At 38.7% G+C, this 27963-nt stretch overlaps 1 protein-coding gene across 3 annotated transcripts in view; it reads left to right on the forward strand.

The window, feature by feature from the left end:
• The window catches only part of ANO6 (anoctamin 6), a 200644-nt gene extending 183004 nt beyond the window's left edge, over positions 1-17640 (forward strand). For 2 of the 3 annotated variants that reach the window (XM_060024616.1, XM_060024618.1), the window contains 3 exons: positions 3478-3680; positions 5166-5271; positions 14412-17640. In XM_060024616.1, the coding sequence (XP_059880599.1) occupies positions 3478-3680; positions 5166-5271; positions 14412-14618 (516 nt within the window). In that variant the 3' untranslated portion in view covers positions 14619-17640. Of the gene's footprint in view, positions 1-3477; positions 3681-5165; positions 5272-12516; positions 12550-14411 lie in introns of those variants that run through there. The other variant, XM_060024619.1, reaches the window with a different exon arrangement.
• The last annotated feature ends 10323 nt before the right edge of the window (positions 17641-27963 follow it).

Consider the following 27963-nt stretch of genomic DNA (forward strand, 5'->3'; position numbering starts at 1 on the left):
ATTTGATGATGAAGTATAAACGCTTTGTGCATTCCCAGCCGTTCCTTGCCTTCCTCGTGCCCAGGGGCAGAGGTTCCTTGAGGAGGCAGATTTAGGGCACGTCTCATCTCTCCTCACACCACCCGTGGTCTTTCCTACCCGCTGTTGGTCATAAGCTAAGCATCCTCACGCCCTGCATGTGTCTGAGTGATGAGGGAATAGAATGCAGTTGTTTACAACCTGTACTGATTATGGACCAGTCTGAACAGTCTCTCTCTTTTCCCACCCCTGCCCTCACTGGCCAACAGGGGGCGGGCAAGCAGAGCAATTCCCATGCCAGCCCATCAGGGAACCGCCTTCCCTAGAAATGCCCGTACAACCAGGGCTATTTCCTCCCTTATTTCACTGCCAATTTCACTCCCAGGTTACAGTCCCCACCGAAGCGATATCCCAGTTTTAACAACTTCTTAATCAAGTCACACTTACCCTGCATCCCCCACCTTTTCCCACAAGCACTTGTAGAAACAGAACGGAGTCTGCAGTGCCTGAGCTGTGCCTCCCAGCACTGCAGCTTCCCAACTGCACGATCTTGGGCCAAGACTTAACCCTTCAGAGCTTCATTTTATCGTTTGTAAATCGCGTAATTCCCTATCACATATTTTCAGACTATTATATACCACAAAGGGGGCTTAGGGAATTCAGTGAGTTAGTGCATGGAATGCACAGAGCCTGGTCCTCATGGAATGTTAGCAGCTTTGTTATCACCTTCATTCCACATCATCATTCACAGTGACAATGTAGACCTTGCCAGGTGTCAAAACTAGAGGCACAAGAATTTTACAGTGTGTCACTGTGTGGACCATGGTCACAGTTTTACACAATAAGACAAGTTATCTGGAACCCAGCTGTCGCCCCCCCAAGAACCCTCAATTTATCTGGATTGCATGCTGTCCCTCCTTTTTGGAGAAAGTTGGCAAATCACACACAAAGCAACCGCTAGATTATGTCAGTTTCCACACACCCAGCTAGTCCCCACCTTCAGCATCCACTGTGCTGTGAAACGTAGGCTGATGTTCAGAAACATGACAGCGAGGCCTTTCAAGCGCCACAGTCATAAAAGTACGCATCTGTCATGTTCAATGTGCTATACGACACGAAGCCAGGCAGGAACGTGGACTTTGTGCTTGAAATTTTTAGCAACAAGGTTTGAAACTAAAAGCATTTTTGTTTGACCTTCAGCAAACCAGAAAATTCAATTGACTTCTACTCCCCATTACTCAAGCGTCCTGGTCTGATCGTATGAGGCACCTTTTCCTCGTGCCCCCAGCATGGCTCCACGCCGCTAGCGCAGATGGAGTGTTGGCTGTGTCTCTAAGACGTGTGCACACACAGGCACACACATGCCCACTAATTGGCGCTACTGTTCTCATTCAGTGGATGTTTTTTCTTATAACTCGGGCATTGTTTTATTATACCCTAGAAAAATTGCTTATTCGATCATCTATTAAACTATGGACAATCCTTTTTTCCATATTAAAATTTGTTACAGCTTCCAAGACGCAGCTCCTCTTCATGTTTGCGTATAATTCTGTAAGAATGAAACATGTATATTATCCCCTCACATACCTAATTTGTGCCTTGCCAATCTCATGTGCACAACAATAGCTAGCTTCCCATAATAGAACTTTTAGGAAGCAGGAAGAAGGGAACAGCCACCAGGGATATGAAAGGGCATCAGGCAGGAGTCTGGTATAAAATCATTCACTCTAAAGCTGCTGGTTCAATAAATAAGCTGAATTGACATTGTTGTATCATGCCAGAGCATCTGCTACTGAAGACCTATTTTAATTTATTTTGATATAAATGGAAAATTGTGTTTGGGACAGCATGGGAAATGAAGCACACTGCATTTATTTGTATTCTTGCAGTGTGTCTCAAAGCAGCTCAATTCAGGAGGAAAAAGTATCTTGTCAGAAGTCAATAGAATTATCTTCCTTGTTGGAATTTTTGTAGCTCCTTGAAGCACATCTGCAGGTGATTCTATAAAAAGCTAAAGTTGAGTTAAATGATAACAGGAAATTTTAATCTATTGAAATCTAGGAAGAGTAAAATATTCTTGTCTTTCACCACCACCGCTACCACCACTGACAGGCAAGGCTACACACACCCAGAGAGACTCCACATCAGAGGAAATGACAAAGCTGGTTCTAGTGGGGGGGGGGGGGGATTTTGCAGTAGAAAAGCCCCTCAGTTGTTTTTCTTGCTTTACCTGAGACCTTGTTTATTGGCCTGTGGTCTCACTGTGTCTAAATCATATGTTCAGATGAATACTATTAAGATCGTGTTGTGCAAAAAACATGTCTTTTCTTTTGCTTCAGTGAATGACTGAAACATTTAGCTTTGTTTATTCACATAGAATTTGGATTGAAGAATATTCTTTACTTTCTCCTTCCTTCAAACCAGTTTTACACATTGAGAGATTAAAGCCCAAATTAAAGAATTTTGGAGAAAATTCATGTAATTCATAATAGCTTTAGATCCTAATAAATGTCTGCCTGGCATAGACTCTGGTTTAAGACTGACCCATATTTATTTCTTTAATCTGGGAACACACTAAACTCTCTTTATGTTATTTGATAATTTACAGTGTTTTTAACTATCTATTTAACCTTTTGGAAGTTTAGAGGCTTAGACACTAGGTCTAACAAAATAGATACCATTGCTTGACTGTATGAATAGAACAATCCCAATACAATTTCTTGTTACTACATTTTATTAAAGTAACAGTTCTTGCTGTCTAATAAAGCAACAGACATAAGTATGTACTGAGTGTTTAAATCAGACTATGGTTTGACTTGTCTAACCAAGTCAAGATACTATAGGGAAAAAGTATGAAGTTGAAGGAAAATAGATATTATGCAGTTAGTATTCTATTTTTAAGAGGTAAGTGATAAAAAAGTAGCTTTTTCTCAATTATTTATCTACAAAGGAATCATATAAAGCCAACCTATTTTCATAATATTGACCTTAGTATGACGCATACAAAAGGGACTTCTAAATCCTAAAAGATTAAATTATATCAAATAGTGCTCCAAGGTTGATTGAATTTCATTATATTCTAATTTTTTAAAATATAATTTACAAATAACATATGCAAGCAGCTCTTGAGTTGTCCACAATACCCCAGTCTACAATTATTCTTACTGTACTTAAGACACATAATAGGCAACTATCAGGCCTTTGCTTTTGAACTGCAGGTAGACTTCTGGACATTCCCTTAAAGACCAAAAGCAAAGGAACTATTTTACTTTAAAGCAGCTGCTCAAAGACTTTAGGATACTCACTACCTATATCCATTTGACAGGGAAGAATTAAGGTTTCTGAGTCTTTAATTTAAAAAAAAATCAACTGATGAAAATGTAATTCTGGCATGTCGGTTAACCTTAGCTATAAAGGCTCTCAATTAATACCCCCTTTACTGTTTTCTTCCCAACATAGGCCATGATCATTGCTTTCACATCAGACATGATCCCCCGCCTGGTGTATTACTGGTCCTTCTCCGTCCCGCCCTATGGGGACCACCCACACTACACCATGCAGGGATACATCAACAACACTCTCTCCTACTTCAACGTTGCCGACTTTAAAAGCAAAAGGAAGGAAAATCCGTACACTGAGCTTGGTGACTATACCACATGCAGGCAAGTTCTGCTTATAAGTGTTTAAAAATGCACTTCATCTTTTAAAGGACTTTTATTGTAATATAATTCTATTTGGTATCATTTAAATAAAATTGCTAAAGATGTTTTTTTCCTAGCTTTCTTTTCAATCAGACTTTAAAAAGGATGGGATATAAAAGTTAATACAGACTAGGGTTAGAACTTTCAAGCCAAACCATACGGCAAGGTTTTTAAATGAGAGTTTCAAATGATTACAGGAAGACTGATCCAGGGGGAAAGTCCTATATCTTAGAACTGAAGAAACTCTAAGAGTTCCAAAAAGCAAGATAATTCAGTTGTTATGACTAATGTGTTATTCAAGCACAACCTGATGGTACTGAATGATGACAAACTAGTATGTACCATCACTTAACAAAGCAATGCAAAGACAAAAATGTAAATACCTCAGCCTGGCCTAGCAGTGTTCTCTAAAAGTGTTCCAAAGCTCTGTGCACTAATATTAATGGCTAGTAAGATCAACTGTGGACAGTGTACACTTAGTTTTGTCAACTGAGTTACTAACTGAAAAGTTTGTTGACTGCATGTCGTAGAGTTGTGTGTGTGTGTGTGTGTGTGTGTGTGTGTGTGTGTGTGTTTTCAATCAAAGTCTTAAACCTAAAGGAGGCTTTAAAATTCATTTAGTTCAACTCCTCAAAGCCTTCTCTGATTCACATTCTCAACAACACAACCAAGAAACCAGAGATAAGCCCCAGATAAATGTTTCCAAGTGACACATAGTGAAGCCTCTTCAGAATCCCTCATTGAATCTGGTTACTCTTACTTTACATAGTTCTAAAGAGTAATTAAACTAGGTCTAAGAGGTTACAGGCAGAAAATGAGAGATGTGCTACCTGAGGGAAATACACTAACAGCAGTAGCATATGATGTCTGACAACAAGAAAATTAAGTAAGAAAAGTATAAAAAGTAGGTTAGTATCTCTGTAGAGAGAGATAGCCCCATAGCTGAGTGAACCCTGATGACACCATTATATAAATAAATTTATAAGCATGTTTCTGAAAATATGCTAACTTGTTTTAGTTATACTCTTTTGAGGAAGCAGGGATAAAATTTAAAATATTTTTGTTCATTTTTACAAAGATGGAATCCATCATACCATCATCTTCCTCTTGTAAGTTAAATGAAGTACTACTGGAGTAGTTATTTCAGGGTTTTGTCATCAAATTAAACTCTTGGAGAAAACTTGGGAGTTCCCTGCTGGCCTAGTAGTCAGGATTCCAGGCTTTCACTTCCGTGGTCCCGGGTTCAGTCCCTGGTCAGGGAACTGAGATTCCGCAAGCCATGCCATGTGGCGTGGCCAAAAAACAAACAAACACTCTTAGAGAAAATTTATATGATGTCCAATTTAAAAGAATGTTGCATGAAATATGACCTTTTTTAATAGGCCCTTGTTTACAGCATTTGATCAAAAAGAATTATCTCCTGAAATGTCTCCATCTCATTTCCAGGTATCGTGATTTCCGGTACCCTCCTGGACACCCACAAGAGTATAAACACAACATCTATTATTGGCATGTGATTGCAGCTAAGCTGGCTTTTATCATTGTCATGGAGGTAGGAAAAGTATACTCTGAAATAGTTTATGAAGCAGTGTGTTTGCAGGCTTTGTTGTTGCCTCTTCTGACTTAAAATGTACAATATGTTATCTCTTGCTAATAATTATTTTATAACATTTATTAATAAAATTTGACCTGAGAACAGTAATTAAATGAAGTTGGTTGGGCTTCCCTGGTGGTACGGTGGTTAAGAATCCGCCTGCCAATGCAGGGGACACAGGTTCGATCCCTGGTCTGGGAAGATCCCACATGCCGCGGAGCAACTAAGCCCGTGCGCCACAACTACTGAGCCTGTGCTCTAGAGCCCACGAGCCACAACTACTGAAGCCCGTGTGTCTAGAGCCCATGCTCTGCAATGGGAGAAGCCACCCCAATGAGAAGCCCGCGCACTGCAGTGAAGAATGGCCCCCACTCATCACAACTAGAGAAAGCCTGCGCGCAGCAACGAAAGCCCAACGCAGCCAAAAGTAAATAAATAAATTTATTTTTTTAAATAAATAAAGTTGGTTAACTCCTTTAAAAGTTAAAGGCATGTTGTGTGCTAGGGGAATTCAATTCCTTTCAGTTCAGTATTAATTGAAGGCCTTTTTATTTGGGGCACTGGCTATTAGGCTATGAAGGGGCTTATTCAAGACAAATAAGATATCATATTTTCCCTGGAGAAACTTTTATTGCTATAATATTTTTATTTGTATTATTTTAATTGCATTTTCACAGTATACCTTCTTACAATAGTTTTTTACATCCCTGAAATTTACCAGCTATGAAAAATGACTAAGGCAGCTATAAATTTGAAATTGACCTAACCAACTTTACTTCTTACACCAAGTGAATAACTACTACTTAATTCCAAAGATTTGAAAGTTACTTCATTGGTGTGGTCAGTTAGTATTATATTTAGCTGCAAGAAACAGAAAGCCCATCGATAGTGGCTTAAACACATAGGGATTGATTTTTCTTACATAACAAATTTCACTAGGAGTAGCTGGGTGCTCCTGAATTAACACCAGCTCACTGATGTAAGGACTGTATCTGATTCTCTAGGTTTTCTCTCATTGCATGTCACTCTGTGGTTGTAATATGACTACTGCAACTCCAGATAACACATTTATGTTCTAGGCAGGAGGAAGGAGAAGGGTGATGCTAGCCAAATCTTTTCCTATTTGTTAGGAAAGAAAATGCTTTGCCAGAAGCCCCCAGAGAAGACTGTCACCTACATCTCATTGGCTAGAACTACAGCACATGGTTCCTCATAGCAGCTAAGTAGGCTGAGACAGGAGGTGTTTGGTTTGCTCTGAGGAGAATCAAAATCTGTTAGCAAGAAAAAGTGGGACAGGCTACCTGGCTTTGATAATTTTTCTAGTATTTTTTTAAGTAGTTACCAAAAATTAACGGAAGAAAATAGTTCATCATTAGTTCACCATCGTAAGTGGATTCCTGAAGTACAGTATCTGATATATCGGCAAGAGTCACTAGTTTATATTCAAATATGTAGTTGCCAAAGTGTTTTGATTTCTACTTTTGATATCATGGTGGACTAGATGCTGTGAGGGGCCATCTCACTACAAAACATTTGGAATCAGTTAAAAACATAATTTCCTTTGCAGTTTTGCGCTTACTAGAAGGAAAGAGAATATACAAAGAGGAAAACACCATGATTGCCTGAAATAGAGCAGTGAGCACCTCTGAAGTTCAGGACTGCTCTGAGAACAAGTGCTGTTATTAGTGTCTCCACCTAAAAACCCAAGGAGACCAAGCTTTGGGTCAGCAGTGCAGTAGAAGAGCTGAACTTGAGACTCTTGGATTCAGCCAGGGACCCCACAAAAGGCTAAACATGTCTCCAAGCAGAGGGAAATGCATATCTTCTCTGAATAAAAGTATCCTTAATTTAGACCCCAGTTTTTTCCCAGATTGAGATAAGCAAATATGAGCTAACTATCAAAGATCAACAATGGCAAAGGGGAAATTTTAAAAAAAGAACGAAAAACCAAGAATGAGATTTAGCCAAAAAAAATTAAAAAATAAAAACCTGATTTGGACCATCAATAACTTTTAAGAGTTTGAATTATCAGATAAGGGATATAACTTAACCATATATGAGAATATTTAAACAAATAAATGACAGAGCCAAAATGAACAAATAAGAAACTGTAAAAGAAGTCAATATTTAAATGCACTGTAAGGAAAATGCAGCACACTGAATATAAGATCTTAAAAGTAACCTGAGAAAGAAGACAGATGACTGACAAAGAAAATTAAGATTAGAATGAGAGTAGACGTTTGTGTTTTTTGTTTTTTGTTTTTTTGTGGTACGGAGGCCTCTCACTGTTGTGGCCTCTCCCGTTGCGGAGCACTCTGGACGCACAGGCTCAGCGGCCATGGCTCACAGGCACAGCTGCTTCGCGGCATGTGGGATCTTCCTGGACCAGGGCATGAACCCGTGTCCCCTGCATCAGCAGGCGGACTCTCAACCACTGCGCCACCAGGGAAGCCCTAGACGTTTGTTTTTAATTGTTGTATAGTTGTTTCACAATCTTGTGTTAGTTTCTCCTGTACAGCAAAGTGAAGTACAGTTCCCTGTGCTATACAGCAGGTTCTTATTAGTTATCTATTTCATACATATTACTGTACATATGTAAATCCCAATCTCCCAGTTCATCACACCCCCCCACCCCGCTTACCCCCTTGGTGTCCATATGTTTGTTCTCTACATCTGTGTCTCTATTTCTGCCTTGCAAACTCATTCATCTGCACCATTTTTCTAGATTCCACATACATGCGTTAATATACAATATTTGTTTTATTCTTTCTGACTTCACTCTCTATGACAGTCTCTAGGTCCATCCATGTCTCTGCAACTGGCCCAATTTCATTCCTTTTTATGGCTAAGTAATATTGCATTGTATACATGTACCACATCTTCTTTATCCATTCATCTGTCAATGGACATTTAGGTTGCTTCCATGACCTGGCTATTGTAAATAGTGCTGCAATGAATATTGGGGTGCATGTGTCTTTTTGAATTATGGGTTTCTCTGGGTATATGCCCAGTAGTGGAATTGCTGGGTCATATAGTAGTTCTATTTTTAGTTTTTTAAGGAACCTCCATACTGTTCTCCATGTGGCTCTATCAGTTAACTTTGCCACCAACAGTGCAAGACGGTTCCCTTTTCTCCACACCCTCTCCAGCATTTGTTGTTTGTAGATTTTCTGATGATGCCCATTCTAACCAGTGTGAGGTGATACCTCACTGTAGTTTTGATTTGCATTTCTCTAATAATTACTGATGTTGAGCAGCTTTTCATGTGCCTGTTGGCCATCTGCATGTCTTCTCTGGAGAAATTTCTGTTTAGGTCTTCCGCCCAATTTTTGATTAGGTTGTTTGTTTGTTTTTGATATTGAGCTGCATGTGTTGTTTATATATTTTGGACATTAATCCTTTGTCCATTGATTCATTTGCAGATATTTTCTCCCATTCTGAGGGTTGTCTTTTCGTCTTGTTTGTAGTTTCCTTTGCTGTGCAAAACCTTTTAAGTTTCATTAGGTCCCATGTGTTTATTTTTGTTTTTATTTCCATTACTCTAGGAGGTGGGTCATAAAAGATCTTGCTGTGATTTATGTCAAAGAGTGTTCTCCCTATGTTTTCCTCTAAGAGTTTTATGGTGTCCGGTCTTACATTTAGGTCTTTAATCCATTTTGAGTTTATTTTCATGTAGGGTGTTAGGGAGTGTTCTAATTTCATTCTTTGCCATGTAGATGTCCAGTTTTCCCAGCACCAAGACTGCCTTTTCTCCATTGTATATCCTTGCCTCCTTTATCATAGATTAGTTGACCATAGGTTCGTACGTTTATCTCTGGGCTTTCTATCCTGTTCCATTGATCTGTGTTGCTGTTTTTCTGCCAGTACCATATTGTCTTGATTACTGTAGCTTTGTAGTATAGTCTGAAGTCAGGGAGCCTGATTCCTCCAGCTCCGTTTTCTTTCTCAAGATTGTTATGGCTCTCTGGGGTATTTTGTGCCTCTCTACAAATTTTAAGATTTGTTGTTCTAGTTCTGAAAAATTGCCATTGGTAATTGCATAGGGATTGCATTGAATCTGTAGATTGCTTTGGGTAGTACAGTCATTTTCACAATATTGATTCTTCCAGTCCAAGAACATGGTATATCTCTCCATCTGTGTCATCTTTGATTTCTTTCATCAGGGTCTTATAATTTCCTGAGTGCAGGTCTTTTACCTCCTTAGGTAGGTTTGTTCCTAGGTATTTTATTCTTTTTGTTTCAGTGGTTATGGATTGTTTCCTTAATTTCTCTTCCTGATCTTTCATTGTTAGTGTATAGGAATGCAAGAGATTTCTGTGCATTAATTTTGTATCCTGCCACCTTACCAAATTCATTGATTAGTTCTAGTAGTTTTCTGGTGGCATCTTTAGGGTTTTCTATGTATAGTATCATGTCATCTGCAAACAGTGACAGTTTTACTTCTTTTCCAAGTCGTATTCCTTTTATTTTTCTTCTCTGATTACCATGGCTAGGACTACCAAAACTGTGTTGAATAATGGTGGCAAGAGTGGACATCCCTGTCTTGTTTCTGATCTTAGAGGACGTGCTTTCAGGTTTTCACCATTGAGAATGATGTTTGCTGTGGGTTTGTCATATATGGCCTTTATTATCTTGAGGTAAGTTCCCTCTATGCCCACTTTCTGGAGAGTTTTTATCATAAATCAGTGTTGAATTTTGTCAAAATTTTTTCTGCATCTATAGAGATGATCATATGGTTTTTATTCTTTGATTTGTTAATATGGTGTATCACATTGATTGATTTGCCTATATTGAAGAATCCTTGCATCCCTGGGATAAATTCCACTTGATCATGGTGTATGATCCTTTTAATGTGTTGTTGGATTCTGTTTGCTAGTGTTTTGTTGAGAATTTTTGCATCTATATTCATCAGTGATATTGGTCTGTAATTTTGTTTTTTTGTAGTATCTTTGTCTGGTTTTGGTATCAGGGTGATGGTGGTCTCATAGAATGAGTTTGCGCATGTTCCTTCCTCTGAAATTTTTTGAGAAGGATGGTTGTTAGATCTTCTCTAAATGTTTGCTAGAATTCACCTGTGAAGCCATCTGGTCTTGGACTTCTGTTGGAAGATTTTTAATCACAGTTTCAATTTCATTACTTGTGATTGGTCTGTTCATATTTTCTATTTCTTTCTGGTTTAGTCTTAAAAGATTATACCTTTCTAAGAATTTGTCCATTTCTTCCAGGTTTTCCATTTGATTGGCATAGAGTTGCTTGTAGTAGTCTCTTGTGATGCTGTGTATTCCTCCGGTGTCCATTGTAACTTCTCCTTTTTCATTTCTAATTTTATTGATTTGAGTTCTCTCCCTCTTGATGAGTCTGGCTAAAGGTTTATCACTTTTGTTTATCTTCTCAAAGAACCAGCTTTTAGTTTTATTGAAATTTGCCGTTGGTTTTTTGTTTCTATTTCATTTATTTCTGTTCTGATCTTTATGATTTCTTTCCTTCTACTAACTTTGGATTTTGTTTTTCTTTCTCTAGTTCCTTTAGGTGTAAGGTTAGTTTGTTTATTTGAGAGTTTTCTTGTTTCTTGAGGTAGCATTTATTGCTATAAATTTCCGTCTTAGAACTGATTTTGCTGCATCCCATACATTTTGGATTGTCGTGTTTTCATTGTCATTTGTCTCTAGGTATTTCTTGATTTCCTCTTTGATTTCTTCAGTGATCTTTTGGTTATTTAGTAGTGTATTGTTTAGCCTCCATGTGTTCGTGTTTTTTACGTTTTTTTCCCTGTAATTTATATCTAATCTCATAGAATTGTGGTTGGAAAAAATGTTTGGTATGATTTCAATTTTCTTAAATTTACCGAGGCTTGATTTGTGACCCAAGATGTGATCTATCCTGGAGAATGTTCTGTGTGCATTTGAGAAGAAAGTGTAATCTGCTGTTTTCGGGTGGAATGTCCTGTAAATATCAATTAAATCTTTCTGGTCTGTTGTGTCATTTAAAGCTTGTGTTTCCTTATTAATTTTCTGTCTGGATGATCTGTCCATTGGTGCCATTAAGGTGTTAACGTCCCCCACCATTATTGTGTTACTGTCGATTTCTTCTTTTATAGGTGTTCGCATTTGCCTTATGTATTGAGGTGCTCCTCTGTTGGGCGCATATATATTTACAATTGTTATATCTTCTTCTTGATTTGATCCCTTGATCATTATGTAGTATCCTTCCTTGTCTCTTGTAACATTCTTTATTTAAAGTCTGTTTTATCTGATATGAGTATTGCTACTCCAGCTTTCTTTTGATTTCCATTTGCGTGGAATATCTTTTTCCATCTCCTCACTTTCAGTCTGTATGTGTCCCTAGGTCTGAAGTAGGTCTCTTATAGACAGCATATATATGGGTCCTGTTTTTGTATTATTCAGCCAGTCTGTGTCTTGAGAGTAGACTTTTTAACATCAATCTGAAAGCCAGAAGAGAAGAGTCTAATATCTTTAAAATGCTAAAGAAGGTAACTATAAACCTCAAATTATAGCAAAACTTTGAGTAATTGAAAAATCTGTCCCCATTGAAAACACCAAGCCATATGGCTTTCTAGGAGAGTGATACCAAACTTTCTAGAACAGATCATTTCAATATTATACACACTCCTCCAGAGATAAGGAAATACTCTCCAACCCCTTTTAGTTCCTAAAATCAGACAAGATTAGAAAGGGAAGGGGAAATTATGTCAGTCTTACTCAATGCATAGAGGCAAAGGTCTTTTTAAGATGTGCAGACTGAATCTAGCAATCTATTTTCAAAAGATGACATCATACCACATTCGCTTTATCCCAGAACAGCAAGGGTGGTGTAACATAGAAAATCTTCATATCTGTAAATATTACCTACCTCAGAAATGGATGGGAAAAAAAAACAAACCTCTTTCCTACATTAACTTTTGCCTCTTTACTATGTAATTCTATCACCTGAACTCACCAATATCTCTCTCAGCTCAAAATATTCTCCACTGTCACACTACCTGACTTACAAGAAACATTTGACACAGCTGATCACTCTTCCTTGAAATTCTTCCTCACTTGGCTCCCAGGGAAACACATATTTTGCCTTTCTTTTCTTCCTACCTCTCTATGCAGTCCTGTCTTAACTTCATTGCCCGTCCCTTCCTTCTCTTCTTAATGATCCATGGCTCATTCCTTGGTTGTGTTTTCTCTCTACCCACAGCGTTGGTGATCTCATGCAGTCCGGACACTTTAAGTGCTATCTGTATGCCAGTGACTCACTAATGGATATCCCTAGAAAACCTCTTCTGAACTCAGCCCATCAATCCAACTGCATACTTGACCTTTCTGCTTGGATATCTAACAGATACCTCAAATCTACTGCCCTAAATTCCCATATTTTCTTAAGTCCACTTGCAATGTTCTTCTCCCTACCATGCACTAAATCTGTTCTGTCCACAGTTTTACCCCCCTCTCAATTATGGCAGTTCCATCTCAACAGTTGCTTGGGCCAGAATTCTTGGAGTCCCCCTTGTTTTCTCTGCCCCACTTATTCCACATCCAGTCCTGTTGAGTTTTCCTTTGAAAATATATCACAAATCTGACCACTTCTTACCAGCTCTGCTGCTGCCACCCAAGTTAGAGCCACCGTCATTTCTTGCCCAAATTAGGGCAACAGTCTCCTAACTGGACTCCCTATTGTCTTCACATCTCACTCTGAGTAAAAGCCAAAGTCCTTATAATGACATACAAGGCCAAACACAATCTAGCCATGCTCTGTTACCTCCCTGAGGTCACTTCACTCCAGCCTTCCTGGAATGCACCCTTCAGGTTTCTACCAGATGGACTGTGTTGGCTGTTCCCTTTGCCTAGAATGTCTTTCTTCCTGATGTCTGCATGGCTAGTTTCCTCACCTCCTTAAAATCTTTGCTCAATGAGGCATGTCCAGACTGATCTATATAAAATCTATATAAATTTTACCTCCCACCATAACACTCATGATAACTGTTACTCTGCTTCACTTAGCTCATGTCACTTTTTTCCCCATAGCTCTTATCACTTTTTAACACTATGTGTAATTTATTTGTTTTTAATTATGTTTATTCTATGTTATCTCTATCTTCTTGCTAGGTTAGGGATTCTTGAACAGTGAATAAATAAAAAGGTTTTCAAGCTCATTAGTCATCAGGGAAATGCAAAGTAAGACCAAAGTGAAAGTCCATTTCATAATCACCATGTTGGTTTAAAAAAAAAAAGTGATGGTAACAAGTGCAGACAAGGATGTAGAGCAACTGAAATCATCACACACTGCTGGTGGGAGTGTCAGCTGGTATAGTTGGTACGCTCTTGTAAAATTAAAGATTCATGTAACAGAGGGTCTCAGCAGTTCCACCCCTAGGTGCACGCTTTTGAGAAACTCACAGGTATTCTCCAGAATCCAAGTGCAAGAATGTTCCCAACATCATTGTTTCTAATCCAAAAACTAGACACAAACCCAATTCCTTTTGATAGGGGAACAAATAAATTACAGTGTGTTTGCACAATGGAATATTATATAGAAGTGAAAACGGATTACAGTTATGCACAATAACATTGATGAGTCTTAGAAACTAATTTTGAATGGAAAAAAAGCAACTTTCAAAAGACTGTACCATACTGACAGTATCATACTGTTTTTATAAAGCTTAAAGCAAGCAGAACTAAACAAGATACTATTTGGGGATATATACATACCTTGTTAAACTATTCAAAGTAAAAGAAAATTATATACATATACTCACACAGATAGTTTAGTGTTTACCTTTGGGGAAGAGACCTGGGAACAAGATTGGAAAGAAACACACATAAAAATATCATAGCATCGTCAGTGTCATGGTGAGTGTTCTAGATATTAGATGTATTCTGTTCTACATGTCAAATAGTATTCTTGAAATGTATAAAGTAACAAAATGTAACACCTTGGCAGAGCCATGCTGTGGTGGGAGAGATTGGGTATACATGACGAATGCCCACCACCTTGTCCTGATATACTGCTATAATGACTAGCAAAAATAAATGGAAGAAACTCTGTGTTCCCCTACTTCTCTTTGTGATTGACATTTTTCTTCTCTCCCTTAGCATATCATCTATTCTGTGAAATTTTTCATTTCATATGCAATTCCAGACGTATCGAAAAGCACGAAGAGCAAGATCAGGAGAGAAAAATACCTAACCCAGAAGCTTCTTCATGAGAATCACCTCAAAGACATGACCAAAAATATGGGAGTCATAGCTGAGAGGATGATAGCAGTAGTGGATAACAATATACGACCAAAATCAGATTAAGAGCTTTATGTTCTGAGAAGCACTTTAAAGAATTTAGCTTTATCAAAATATATTATGAATCACTAATGAGAATAAGTTAAATCACTTCAGCAAATATGAGTCTTAACTATGGCCATTTTCATGCAGATTATTTTTCAGTTTCAGCTAGCGATGTAGGAACTGGAAAATGTAAAATTGAGATCAAGAAGGGCATAAAACTAATCACCAGGAAAACCAAAAATGTTACTTTTTTTGATAAATTGGAATTTTAGTAACACAGAAGAGGTGTCTTTGTGTGCTTAAAAACAACCCCTACCAAAGTAGAGTGGATTTTTTCCCTCCATTTGATTATTTTCATTCCTTCTGTTCTCAAGCACATGATCTTTTTTTATTTTTAGGCACTGTTTCATTTCTTCACTTTTTGACAGATCTGTTCCAGAGTTATCTTTCCCTTACAAATACCATGATTAAAGATTAGACATGCTAGCAGTTGTGTATTAAAAATATCTAATGCAGAATTCAGTTTGAATGCTGTATTAAGTGGCAGATAGACCCAAGACTTCACAATATTTAGGTGCATTATCACATTCCTACAGAAAAAGAAATCTCAGGTAATGAGGCAATAGTTTCAGTCTTCATCTTGGCCTTTCTTTCCATCTCAGAGAAATACTTTTAATGGATTGCAATGAAGACAGCAAGGTTCTGAGCATATTTGTGCTAATTCACAGTGACACCTTTCATCTTCCAGGAGCACTCCTAGAATGTTCTGTGCCTAATCAATGTTGACTGCTTTGCAAATCTCAAGGGAATAAGATGGCAAAAGCAGGGAAAGTTACAGATTGAAACAGAATTGTGACTCGTATCAATCAGGATAATTAATTTACCTCTTCTGAAGATATGTCATTTCTTGAAAAAAAATGAAATCAAGTGATTAAAGTTACATATTTATCAACATAATGGTTTGGAAAAGATGAACGCATCAGGTTCCCACCAGTTGCCCTTTATCCATGAGATCCCAGGAAGTACAGTATTAACAAGCAACCTTGTGATTGTCTCACGGCCATTGTGACAGGCCAGTGCTGCGCATGTCAAGAGAACAGCAAGTGCCCTCAGCGTGACCGCACCGTGTTCCTGCGAGGGGTTCTGCACGTCCAAGTGATCAGCCTACCAAAGCATCTGCCACAGAGAAGGTAGCTCAGCGCATCCTCCCTTCTCTTACTCCCAGCCCAGTAACTTGTTTGCACCTGGGGAGCATTTTTTTAGGTAGGGAGAGGGAGAGACAGGAGAATACCTAGATTATTCCCAAAAAAGAAAAGAGACGGGATTTGATTTGAATTTCCAGCCTCCCCTCAAGCCAGTCAGGCAATTAAGGGTCAGAAAACAAATTAGTTTGGTCACAAACTCTGCCGTCAGATGGAGGTAACTTCCTGCTGAACTTCTGCCCCACTGTGCACATCTTGACCTTAATTTATTCAGCTCCACAGTCTCTACTGTGCTTTACTGTTTTTCGGGTGCCAGGCCCTCTTGTAGGCTCTGGAAAAGACACAGGGCCCGTACCTCTCACCTGTGACTGGTGACAAGGCAGGGCTGGGTGCAGGAGAGGGTGTCTGGCACGGGATTCTTGCTAGATGGGCCGCCACCCACTGGGATGCTGCTAAATGCCCAGGTGCCACAGGAGCCAAGACACTCAGAGTCCCAGCAGCAAAGGAAAAGGAAACACTATTCAGCGAGCAGATTTACAGGCTTGTTATAATAGAGTAGCTTCACTCCAGGTCACAATTCTAAATGCCTGCCATGAATGTTAAAAACAAAACAGTATTTCTGTAGGATTCATCAAAACAGTATTCTGGACTTTTGAATTGTCCCAGTGGATCTGGACCATTTCACTAGCTTTCTTGATAATGTTAATGGTGTGATCAGAGAGTGCTCACAACAGGCCATGTGAGATCGGGCCACACTGGGAGAAAGAAATGAATTTCTTCCGAGTGGGGAAGTGTTCTCATCCCTTTCCCTGCTCACCCGGGACACTGCTCCTGGAAGTGGTGCCGATTCCTCTCAATTACCTCTTCTCTTCTCTGAAGTGTAGGAGTATCTCCTAGTGTTGGATATGGCAATTACTCACTGCTTATGGAGTCACAGAAAAGGAAATGTTTTTGCCTTATCTCCTTGTATATAAAATAGAACTTGAAAAGAATTGTTCATTTATGTTTTCGTAAACCATCTTTCATAAATCGTCTTCACAGTTTAAAATTTGCTTCTGTGGACAGGAGGGAAAAAAACCTCTACCCTTTTAAGGCAGCGAATGTGATGTATGACACTGCCAATATTCCCCAAACGGCCAGGTTGTAGTGGGGACCCAGGTTAACCTGTGACACTGACAGTGTTCATGTAAGTCTAGTGCTGACTAGTGGGTAGTGAAGAAAATGTGGGGCTGTGTCTGCAGGCACTCGTGGGCTACATCTGTAAATGTGAGCAGAGGCAGCACCTTGGAAAAATGGATGGGCGTGGCAGTGGACCTGTGAAGGGGAAATCTGGGCCTAGACCTGCCTGGTGTTAACCACTAGAGAAATTTTACTTTGTATCCTTTTGCGATGCCTGTGAATTTTAACAAATCAAAGCATTAGACCAAAATACTCAGGAGATTTTTCTTTAAATATCCCTCAGATACTTTAGTTATGTCAATAGGAAGGGAAAGCTTTCATTTTTGTTTGAAAACTAAACAAGACCATTTTGCAAACTGTTTATCACCAAAAGCCTTCCCTTATAATTGCATGTGCATCTTGAATTTCAGAAAACATTAATTCACAATAGGGGGTCAGAATACGCTCTGTTGTTGAAACACTTCTTGTACCATTTTCTTGTGTCCATATTATATTTTAAGATGTTTGAAAAGTTAAAATGTATGAACAACTTAAGTAAAACTGAAATATTCATGATGCTTTTCATACACTGTGGCATAAGATGTAAAGTTTGTAATATTTTGCAAATTTCTGTGCACTTTAATCTTTTATAATTATGAGCAATTTAATAAATTCATTTTTAAAAACAATACTGTGATCTACTCTGTATGCAATTGTCACAGTGTTTTTAAGAAAGAGAGCAGATGTATATCTATTTACCAATTACATATCAGATAACAGATGTGCATTTTTATGTGGATTATATCTAAAATTGTATTTTTCATAACTTGCACTTACTTTAAAACATGTTTTTTCTGGGAAAAATTGGGGGTGGGGTTTCAGCCAGGGCTGCTGCAGACAGTTGTTGGGATTGAGGCCTGTACAGGGCACCAAGCCTGGAGACCAGGTGTGCCAGTGTCGGGATGCATCCACTAGTGGGGAGAGGTGCTTCCCACTAATTGCATAAAGATGCCTCTGCATTCTACACATGGGGCATGTCACCTGACATGGGGCAATGACTCCCAGAGAGGACATGTCTCTAATAAGGCTCAGAAAGGCTCTGTTTGGATCTGCCATGGCCTTGGGTACAGAAAAGGGAAATTATGAAGAAGAATATAAAGGAAAAGCTCATTACAAAACACAATCTTTTTTTTTAAATCCTGGACAACATAAAATCCAGATATTAACTCATTCCATCCTTTGATTTCTTTTCCTTTTTTGACCAGCTTAAATCTCATTAAGCTTGCAGTAAAACTAAGTCAAAAATAGTCCATAACTGGACCAACAGGAAGAAGTATTTTCTCTAATTCTTAAATGGTACGGGTACCGATGATGTTATTCTTCCCTTCAAGCATTTTAACTCCAGCAAAGGAGCAACTAGAACTTCTTTAGCGAAGTACCCCCTTCTCATTTTGGGGAAATGATGAAATCTTAAATAACTGGTATTTATCTGACCCCACCAGGTACAGTGCCAGTTGTTTACTTACACAGATCTCACTGCCAACATGATTTTGTAGCAAGGAAATTTTTAGTAACGTTTTAAAAAATGATGAAAGTACATGATTAAAAAAGAAATGTGGGGACAGACACCAAAAACAATGGGAACTACGAACCTGCAGCCTGCAAAAAGGAGACCCCAAACACAGTAAGATAAGCAAAATGAGAAGACAAAACCATACAGTAGATGAAGGAGCAAGATAAAAACCCACCAGAGCTAACAAATGAAGAGGAAGTAGTCTACCTGAAAAAGAATTCAGAATAATGATAGTAAAGATGATCCAAAATCATGGAAATAGACAAAATGCAAGAAACAACAAGGACCTAGAAGAACTAAAGATGAAACGAGCAACGATGAACAACACAATAAATGAAATTAAAAATACTCTAGATGGGATCAATAGAATAACTGAGGCAGAAGAACGGATAAGTGACCTGGAAGATAAAATAGTGGAAATAATTACTGCAGAGCAGAATAAAGGAAAAAGAATGCAAAGAACTGAGGACAGTCTCAGAGACCTCTGGGACAATGTTAAACACACCAACATTCGAATTATAGGGGTTCCAGAAGAAGAAGAGAAAAAGAAAGGGACTGAGAAAATATTTGAGCGATTATAGTTGAAAACTTCCCTAATATGGGAAAGAAAATAGTTAATCAAGTCCAGGAAGCACAGAGAGTCCCATACAGGATAAATCCAAGGAGAAATATGCCAAGACACATATTAATCAAACTGTGAAAAATTAAATAGAAAACATATTGAAAGCAGCAAGGGAAAAACAACAAATAACACACAAGGGAATCCCCATAAGGTTAAGAGCTGATCTTTCAGCAGAAACACTGCAAGCCAGAAGGGAGTGGCAGGACATATTTAAAGTGATGAAGGAGAAAAAACCTGCAACCAAGATTACTGTACCCAGCAAGGATCTCATTCAGATTTGATGGAGAAATTAAAACCTTTACAGACAAGCAAAAGCTGAGAGAGTTCAGCACCACCAAACCAGCTTTACAACAAATGCTGAAGGAACTTCTCTAGGCAAGAAACACAAGAGAAGGAAAAGACCTACAATAACGAACCCAAAACAATTAAGAAAATGGGAATAGCAACATACATATCGATAATTACCTTAAATGTAAATGGACTAAATGCTCCCACCAAAAGACACAGATTGGCTGAATGCATACAAAAACAAGACCCATATATATGCTGTCTACAAAAGACCCACTTCAGACCTAGAGACACATACAGACTGAAAGTAAGGGGATGGAAAAACATATTCCATGCAAATGGAAACCAGAAGAAAGCTGGAGTAGCAATTCTCATATCAGACAAAATAGACTTTAAAATAAAGACTATTAGAAGAGACAAAGAAGGACACCACATAATGATCAAGGGATCGATCCAAGAAGAAGATATAACAATTGTAAATATTTATGCACCCAACATAGGAGCACCTCAATACATAAGGCAAATACTAACAGCCATAAAAGGGGAAATCAAGAGAAACACATTCATAGTTTTACTATGGGTACTTTAACACCTCACTTTCACCAATGGACAGATCATCCAAAATGAAAATAAGGAAACACAATCTTTAAATGATACATTAAACAAGATGGACTTAATTGATATTTATAGGACATTCCATCCAAAAACAACAGAATACACATTTTTCTCAAGTGCTCATGGAACATTCTCCAGGATAACTCATATCTTGGGTGACATATCAAGCCTTGGTAAATTTAAGAAAGTTGAAATTGTATCAAGTATCTTTACTGACCACAATGCTATGAGACTAGATATCAATTACAGGAAAAGATCTGTAAAAAATACAAACACATGGAGGCTAAACAATACACTACTTAATAACGAAGTGATCACTGAAGGAATCAAAGAGGAAACTAAAAAAATGCCTAGAAACAAATGACAATGGAGACAGGATGACCCGAAACCTATGGGATGCGGCAAAAGCAGTTCTAAGAGGGAAGTTTATAGCAATACAATCCTACCTTAAGAAACAGGAAACATCTCGAATAAACAACCTAACCTTGCACCTAAAGCAATTAGAGAAAGAAGAACAAAAAAACCCCAAAGTTAGCAGAAGGAAAGAAATCATGAAAATCAGATCAGATATTAATGAAAAAGAAATGAAGGAAACAATAGCAACTAAAAGCTAGTTCTTTGAGAACATAAACAAAATTGATAAACCATTAGCCACACTCATCAAGAAAAAAAGGGAGAAAACTCAATAGAATTAGAAATGAAAAAGCAGAAGTAACAACTGACACTGCAGAAATACAAAACATCATGAGAGATTACTACAAGCAACTCTATGCCAATAAAATGGACAACCTGGAAGAAATGGACAAATTCTTAGAAATGCACAACCTGCCAAGACTGATCAGGAAGAAACAGAAAATATGAACAGACCAATCACAAGCACTGAAATTGAAACTGATTAAAAATCTTCCAACAAACAAAAGCCCAGGACCAGATAACTTCACAGGCGAATTCTATCAAACATTTAGAGAAGAGCTAACACCTATCCTTCTCAAACTCTTCCAAAATATAGCAGAGGGAGGAACACTCGCAAACTCATTCTACGAGGCCACCATCACCTGATACTAAAACCAGACAAGGATGTCACAAAGAAAACTACAGGCCAATATCACTGATAAACACAGATGCAAAAATCCTCAACAAAATACTAGCAAACAGAATCCAACAGCACATTAAAAGGATCATACACCTAGAGACTGTTATTCAGAGTGAAGTAAGTCAGAAAGAGAAAGACAAATACCGTATGCTAATACATATATATGGAATTTAAGAAAAAAAATGTCATGAAGAACCAGGGGTAAGACAGGAATAAAGACACAGACCTACTAGAGAATGGTCTTGAGGATATGGGGGGGGGGGGGGAAGGGTAGGCTGTGACAAAGCAAGAGCGTGGCATGGACATATATACACTACCAGACGTAAAGTAGATAGCTAGTGGGAAGCAGCCGCATAGCACAGGGAGATCAGCTCGGTGCTTTGTGACCACCTAGAGGGGTGGGATAGGGAGGGTGGGAGGGAGGGAGACGCAAGAGGGAAGAGATATGGGAACATATGTATATGTATAACTGATTCACTTTGTTTTAAAGCAGAAACTAACACACCATTGTAAAGCAATTATACTCCAATAGAGATGTAAAAAAAAAATGCAACATGTCATCAAAAAATCTCAAGTTATACAAGAAGCCTGTGCTGGAAACCTAAGTCCTCCTATCTCCCTAGCTCAGCCCAGCCCAGCCCACTCCCCAGCAGTCCCAGGAAGCCTGAGCTAGGGCCGTTGGGGCAGTCTTTTTGCCCAAAAGAGACTTCAAAGATGTTCTTTGGTTTTAAAAAATCATATTCAGAAATGTGTGGAGGAGCTTCAAGATGGCAGAAGAGTAAAACGTGGAGATCACCTTCCTCTTCACAAATATATCAGAAATAAATCTACGTGTGGAACAACTCCTACAGAACACCTACTGAACGGTGCCAGAAGACCTCAGACCTCCCAAAAGGCAAGAAAGTCCCCACATACCTGGGTAGGGCAAAAGAAAAAAGAATAAACAGAGACAAAAGAATAGGGACGGGACCTGCACCAGTGGGAGGGAGCTGTGAAGGAGGAAATGTGTCCACACACTAGAAGCCCCTTCCCGGCAGAGACTGCGGGTGGTGGAGGGGGAAGCTTCGGAGGCGCGGAGGAGAGCGCAGCAACGGGTGAAGAGGGCAAAGCGGTGAGATTCCCGCACAGAAGTTTGGTGCCGACTGGCACTCACCAGCCCGAGAGGCTTGTCTGCTCACCCGCTGGGACGGGCGGGGGCTGGGAGCTGAGGCTATGGCTTCAGTCGGATTGCAGGGAGAGGACTGGGGTTGGCTGTGTGAATACAGCCTGAAGGGGGATAGTGCGCCACAGCTAGCCGGGAGGGAGTCTGGGAAAAAGTCTGGAGCTGCGGAAGAGACAAGAGACTATTTCTTGCCTCTTTGATTTGCTGTGCACGAGGAGAGGGGATTAAGAGCGCTACCAAAAGGAGCTCCAGAGACGGGCGTGAGCCGAGGCTATCAGCGCAGACCCCAGAGATAGGCATGAGATGCTAAGGCTGCTGCTGCCCCCACCAAGAAGCCTGTGTGCAAACACAGGTCACTCTCCACACCTCCCTTCCCGGGAGCCTGTGCAGCCTGCCACTGCCAGGGTCCCGTGATCCAGGGACAACTTCCCCAGGAGAAAGCACAGAGCACCTCAGCCTGGTGCAATGTCATGCTGACCTCTGCTGCCACACTCTCGCCCAGCATCCGTACCCTCCCTCTCCCGGCCTGAGTGAGCCAGAGCCCCCGAATCAGATGCTCCTTTAACCCCGTCCTGTCTGAGCAAAGAACAGATGCCCTCAGGTGACCTACATGCAGAGGCGGGTCCAAATCTAAAGCTGAACCCCAGAGAAAGGGAAATCTCTCCTAGCAGCCTCAGGAACAGTGGATTAAATCTCCACAATCAACTTGATGTACCCTGCATCTGAGGAAAACCTGAATAGACAATGAATCATCCCAAATTGAGGAGGTGGACTATGGGAGCAACGATATATATATATATTTTTTTCCCTTTTTCTCTTTTTGTGAGTGCATATGTGCATGCTCCTGTGTGACATTTTCTTGGTATAGCGTTGCTTTTACCTTTTGTCCTAGGGTTCTGTCTCTCCAGTTTTTTTAACTTACTTAAAAAAAATTTTTTAATTATTATATTTTATTTTAATAACTTCATTTATTTTATTTTACTTTATTTTATTTTATTTTGTTTTCTCTTCTTTCTTTCTTTCTTTTTGTCCTCCCTTTTATTCTGAGCTGTGTGGAGGACAGGCTCTTGGTGCTCCAGCCAGGCATCAGGGCTGTGCCACTGAGGTGGGACAGCCTTGTTCAGGACACTGGTCCACAAGAGACCTCCCAGCACCACGTAATATCAAACAGCGAAAATCTCTGAGATCTCTGTCTCATTGCCAAAATCCAGCTCCACTTAATGACCATCAAGCTACAGTGCTGGACACTCTATGCCAAGCAACTAGCAAGACAGGAACACAACCCCATCCATTAGCACAGAGGCTGCCTCAAATCATAATAAGGCCAGAGACACCCCAAAACACACCACCAGACGTGGACCTGCCCACCAGAAAGACAAGATCCAGCCTCATCCACCAGAACACAGGCATTAGTCCACTCCACCAGGAAGCCTACACAACCCACTGAACCAACCTAGCCACTGGAGACAGACACCAAAAACAACGGGAACTACGAACCTGCAGCCTGCAAAAAAGAGACCCCAAACAGTAAGTTAAACAAAATGAGAAGACAGAGAAACACACAGTAGATGAAGAAGCAAGGCAAAAACCCAGCAGACCTAACAAATGAAGAGGAAATAGGCAGTCTACCTGAAAAAGAACTCAGAATAATGATAGTAAAGATGATCCAAAATCTCGGAAATAGAATGAAGAAAATACAAGAAACGTTTAACAAGGACTTAGAAGGACTAAAGAGCAAACAAACAAAGATTAACAACAAAATAAATGAAATTTAAAATTCTCAAGAAGGGATCAATAGCAGAATAACTGAGGCAGAAGAACGGATAAGTGACCTGGAAGATAATATAGTGGAAGTAACTACTGCAGAGCAGAATAAGGAAAAAAGAATGAAAAGAACTGAGTACAGTCTCAGAGACCTCTGGGACAACATTAGATGCACCAACATTCGAATTAAAGTCCCAGAAGAAGAAAAGAAAAAGAAAGGGACTGAGAAAATATTTGAAGAGATTATAGTTGAAAACTTCCCTAATATGGGAAAGGAAATAGTTAATCAAGTCTAGGAAGCACAGAGAGTCCCATACAGGATAACTCTAAGGAGAAACATGCCAAGACACGTATTAATCAAACTATAAAAAATTAAATACAAAGAACATATATTAAAAGCAGCAAGGGAAAAAAAACAAATAACACATAAGGGAATCCCTATAAGGTTAACATCTGATCTTTCAGCAGAAACTCTGCAAGCCAGAAGGGAGTGGCAGGACATATTTAAAGTGATGAAAGAGAAAAACGTAGAAGCAAGATTACTCTACCCAGCAAGGATCTCATTCACATTTGATGGAGAAATTAAAACCTTTACAAACAACCAAAAGCTAAGAGAATTCAGCACCACAAAACCAGCTTTACAACAAGTGCTAAAGGAACTTCTCTAGACAGGAAACACAAGAGAAGGAAAAGACCAACAATAATAAACATACAATAATAAACAATAAAATGGTAATAGGAACATACATATCGATAATTACCTTACATGTAAATACATTAAAAGCTCCATCCAAAAACATAGATTGGCTGAATGGATGCAAAAAGAAGACCCGTGTATATGCTGTCTACAAGAGACCCATTTCAAACCTAGGGACACATACAAACTGAAAGTGAGGGGATGGAAAAAGATATTCCATGCAAATGGAAAGCAAAAGAAAGCTGGAGTAGCAATTCTCATGTCAGACAAAATAGACTTTAAAACAAAGACTGTTACAAGAGACTAAGAAAGGCGCTACATAATGATCAAGGGATCAATCCAAGAAGAAGATATAACAATTTAAATATTTATGCACGCAACATAGGAGCACCTCAATACATAAGGCAAATACTAACAGCCATAAAAGGGGAAGTCAACAGTAACACAATCATAGTAGGGGACTTTAACACCCCACTGTCACCAGTAGACAGATCATCCAAAATTAAAATAAAGAAGGAACCACAAGCTTTAAATGATCCATTAAACAAGATGGACTTAATTGATATTTATAGGACATTCCATCCAAAAACAACAGAATACACATTCTTCTCAAGTGCTCTTGGAACATTCTCCAGGATAGATCATATCACAAATCAAGCCTTGGTAAATTTAAGAAAACTGAAATCATATCAAGTATCTTTTCCGACCACAACACCATGAGACTACATATCAATTACAGGAAAAAAATCTGTAAGAAATACAAACACATGGAGGCTAAACAACACACTATTTATTAAACGAGATCACTGAAGAAATAAAAGAGAAAATTAAAAAATACAGAGAAACAAATGAAAATGAAAGGACGATGACCCAAAACCTATGGGATGTAGCAAAAGCTGTTCTAAGAGGGAAGTTTACAGCAATACAATCCTACCTTAAGAAATAAGCAACATCTAAAATAAACAAACTAAAATTACACCTAAAGCAATTAGAGAAAGAAGAACAAAAAAACCCAAAATTGGCAGAAAGAAAGAAAGCATAAAGATCAGATCAGAAATAAATGAAAAAGAAATGAAGGAAATGGTAGCAAACATCAGTAAAACTAAAAGTTTGCTCTTTCAGAAGATAAACAAAATTGATAAACCATTAGCCAGACTTATCAAGAAAAAAGGGGAGAAGACTCAAATCAATAGAATTAGAAATAAAAAAGGAGAAGTAACAACTGTCACTGCAGAAATACAAAGGATCATGAGAGATTACTACAAGCAACTCTATGCCAATAAAATGGACAACCTGGAAGAAATGGACAAATTCTTAGAAATGCACAACTTCTGAGACTGAACCAGGAAGAAATAGAAAATATGAACAGACCAATCACAAGCACTGAAATTGAAACTGTGATTAAAAATCTTCCAACAAACAAAAGCCCAGGACCAGATGGCTTCACAGACGAATTCTGTCAAACATTTAGAGAAGAGATAACACCTATTCTTCTCAAACTCTTCCAAAATATAGCAGAGGGAGGAACACTCCCAAACTCATTCTATGAGGCCACCATCACTCTGATACCAAAACCAAAGATGTCACAAAGAAAGAAAACGACAGGCCAATATCACTGATGAACATAGATGCAAAAATCCTCAACAAAATACTAGCAAATAGAATCCAACAGCACATTAAAAGGATCATCCACTATGATCAAGTGGGGTTTATCCAAGGAATGCAAGGCTTCTTCAATGTATGCAAATCAATCAACGTGATACACCATATTAACAAAATGAAGGATAAAAACCATATGATCCTCTCACTAGATGCAGAGAAAGCTTTTGACAAAATTCAACACCAATTTCTGATAAAAACCTTCCAGGAAGTAGGCACAGAGGGAACTTTCCTCAACATAATAAAGGCCATATATGAAAAACCCACAGCCAACATCGTCCTCAATTGTGAAACACTGAAACCATTCCAACTAAGATCAGGAACAAGAAAAGTTTGCCCACTCTCACCACTCTTATTCAACGTAGTTTTGGAAGTTTTAGCCAGAGCTATCAGAGAAGAAAAAGAAATAAAACGAATCCAAATCAGAAAAGAAGTAAAGCTGTCACTGTTTGCAGATAACATGATACTATACATAGAGAATCGTAAAGATGCTACCAGAAAACTACTAGATCTAATCAATGAATTTGGTAAAGTAGCAGGATACAAAATTAATGCACAGAAATCTCTGGCATTCCTATACATTAATGATGAAAAATCTGAAAGAGAAATTAAGAAAACAGTCTCAATGACCATTGCAACAAAAAGAATAAAATACAAAAGAATAAACCTACCTAAAGAGACAAAAGACCTGTATGCTTAAAATTATAAGACACTGATGAGAGAAATTAAAGATGATACAAATAGATGGAGAGATATTCCATGTTCTTGGATCAGAAGAATCAACGTTGTGAAAATGACTCTACTGCCGAAAGCAATCTACAGATTCAATGCAATCCCTATCAAATTACCACTGGCATTATTAACAGAACTAGAACAGAAAATTTCACAATTTGTATGGAAACAGAAAAGACCCTGAATAGCCAAAGCAATCTTGAGAAGGAAAAATAGAGCTGGAGGAGTCAGGCTCCCTGACTTCAGACTATTCTAGAAAGCTACAGTAATCAAGACAGTATGGTACTGGCACGGAAACATAAATATAGATCAATGGAACAGGATAGAAATCCCAGAGATAAACCCACGCACATATGGTCACCTTATCTTTGATAAAGGAAGCAAGAATATACAGTGGAGAAAAGATAGCCTGTTCAATAAGTGGTGCTGGGAAAACTGGACAGGTACATGTAAAAGAATGAAATTAGAACACTCCCTAACACCATACACAAAAATAAACTCAAAATGGATTAAAAACCTAAATGTAAGGCCAGACGCCATCAAACTCTTAGAGGAAAACATAGGCAGAACACTCTATGACATAAATCACAGCAAGATCCTTTTTGACCCACCTCCTAGAGAAACACATTAAAAGGATCATACACCATGAGCAAGTGGGATTTATCCCAGGGATGCAAGGATTCTTCAATATAGGCAAAACAATCAATGTGATACACCATATTAACAAATTGAAGAATAAAAACCATATGATCATCTCAATAGATGCAGAAAAAGCTTTTGACAAAATTCAACACCCATTTA

Source organism: Delphinus delphis, chromosome 11 (assembly GCF_949987515.2).
Source record: "Delphinus delphis chromosome 11, mDelDel1.2, whole genome shotgun sequence".
Taxonomy (NCBI): domain Eukaryota; kingdom Metazoa; phylum Chordata; class Mammalia; order Artiodactyla; family Delphinidae; genus Delphinus; species Delphinus delphis.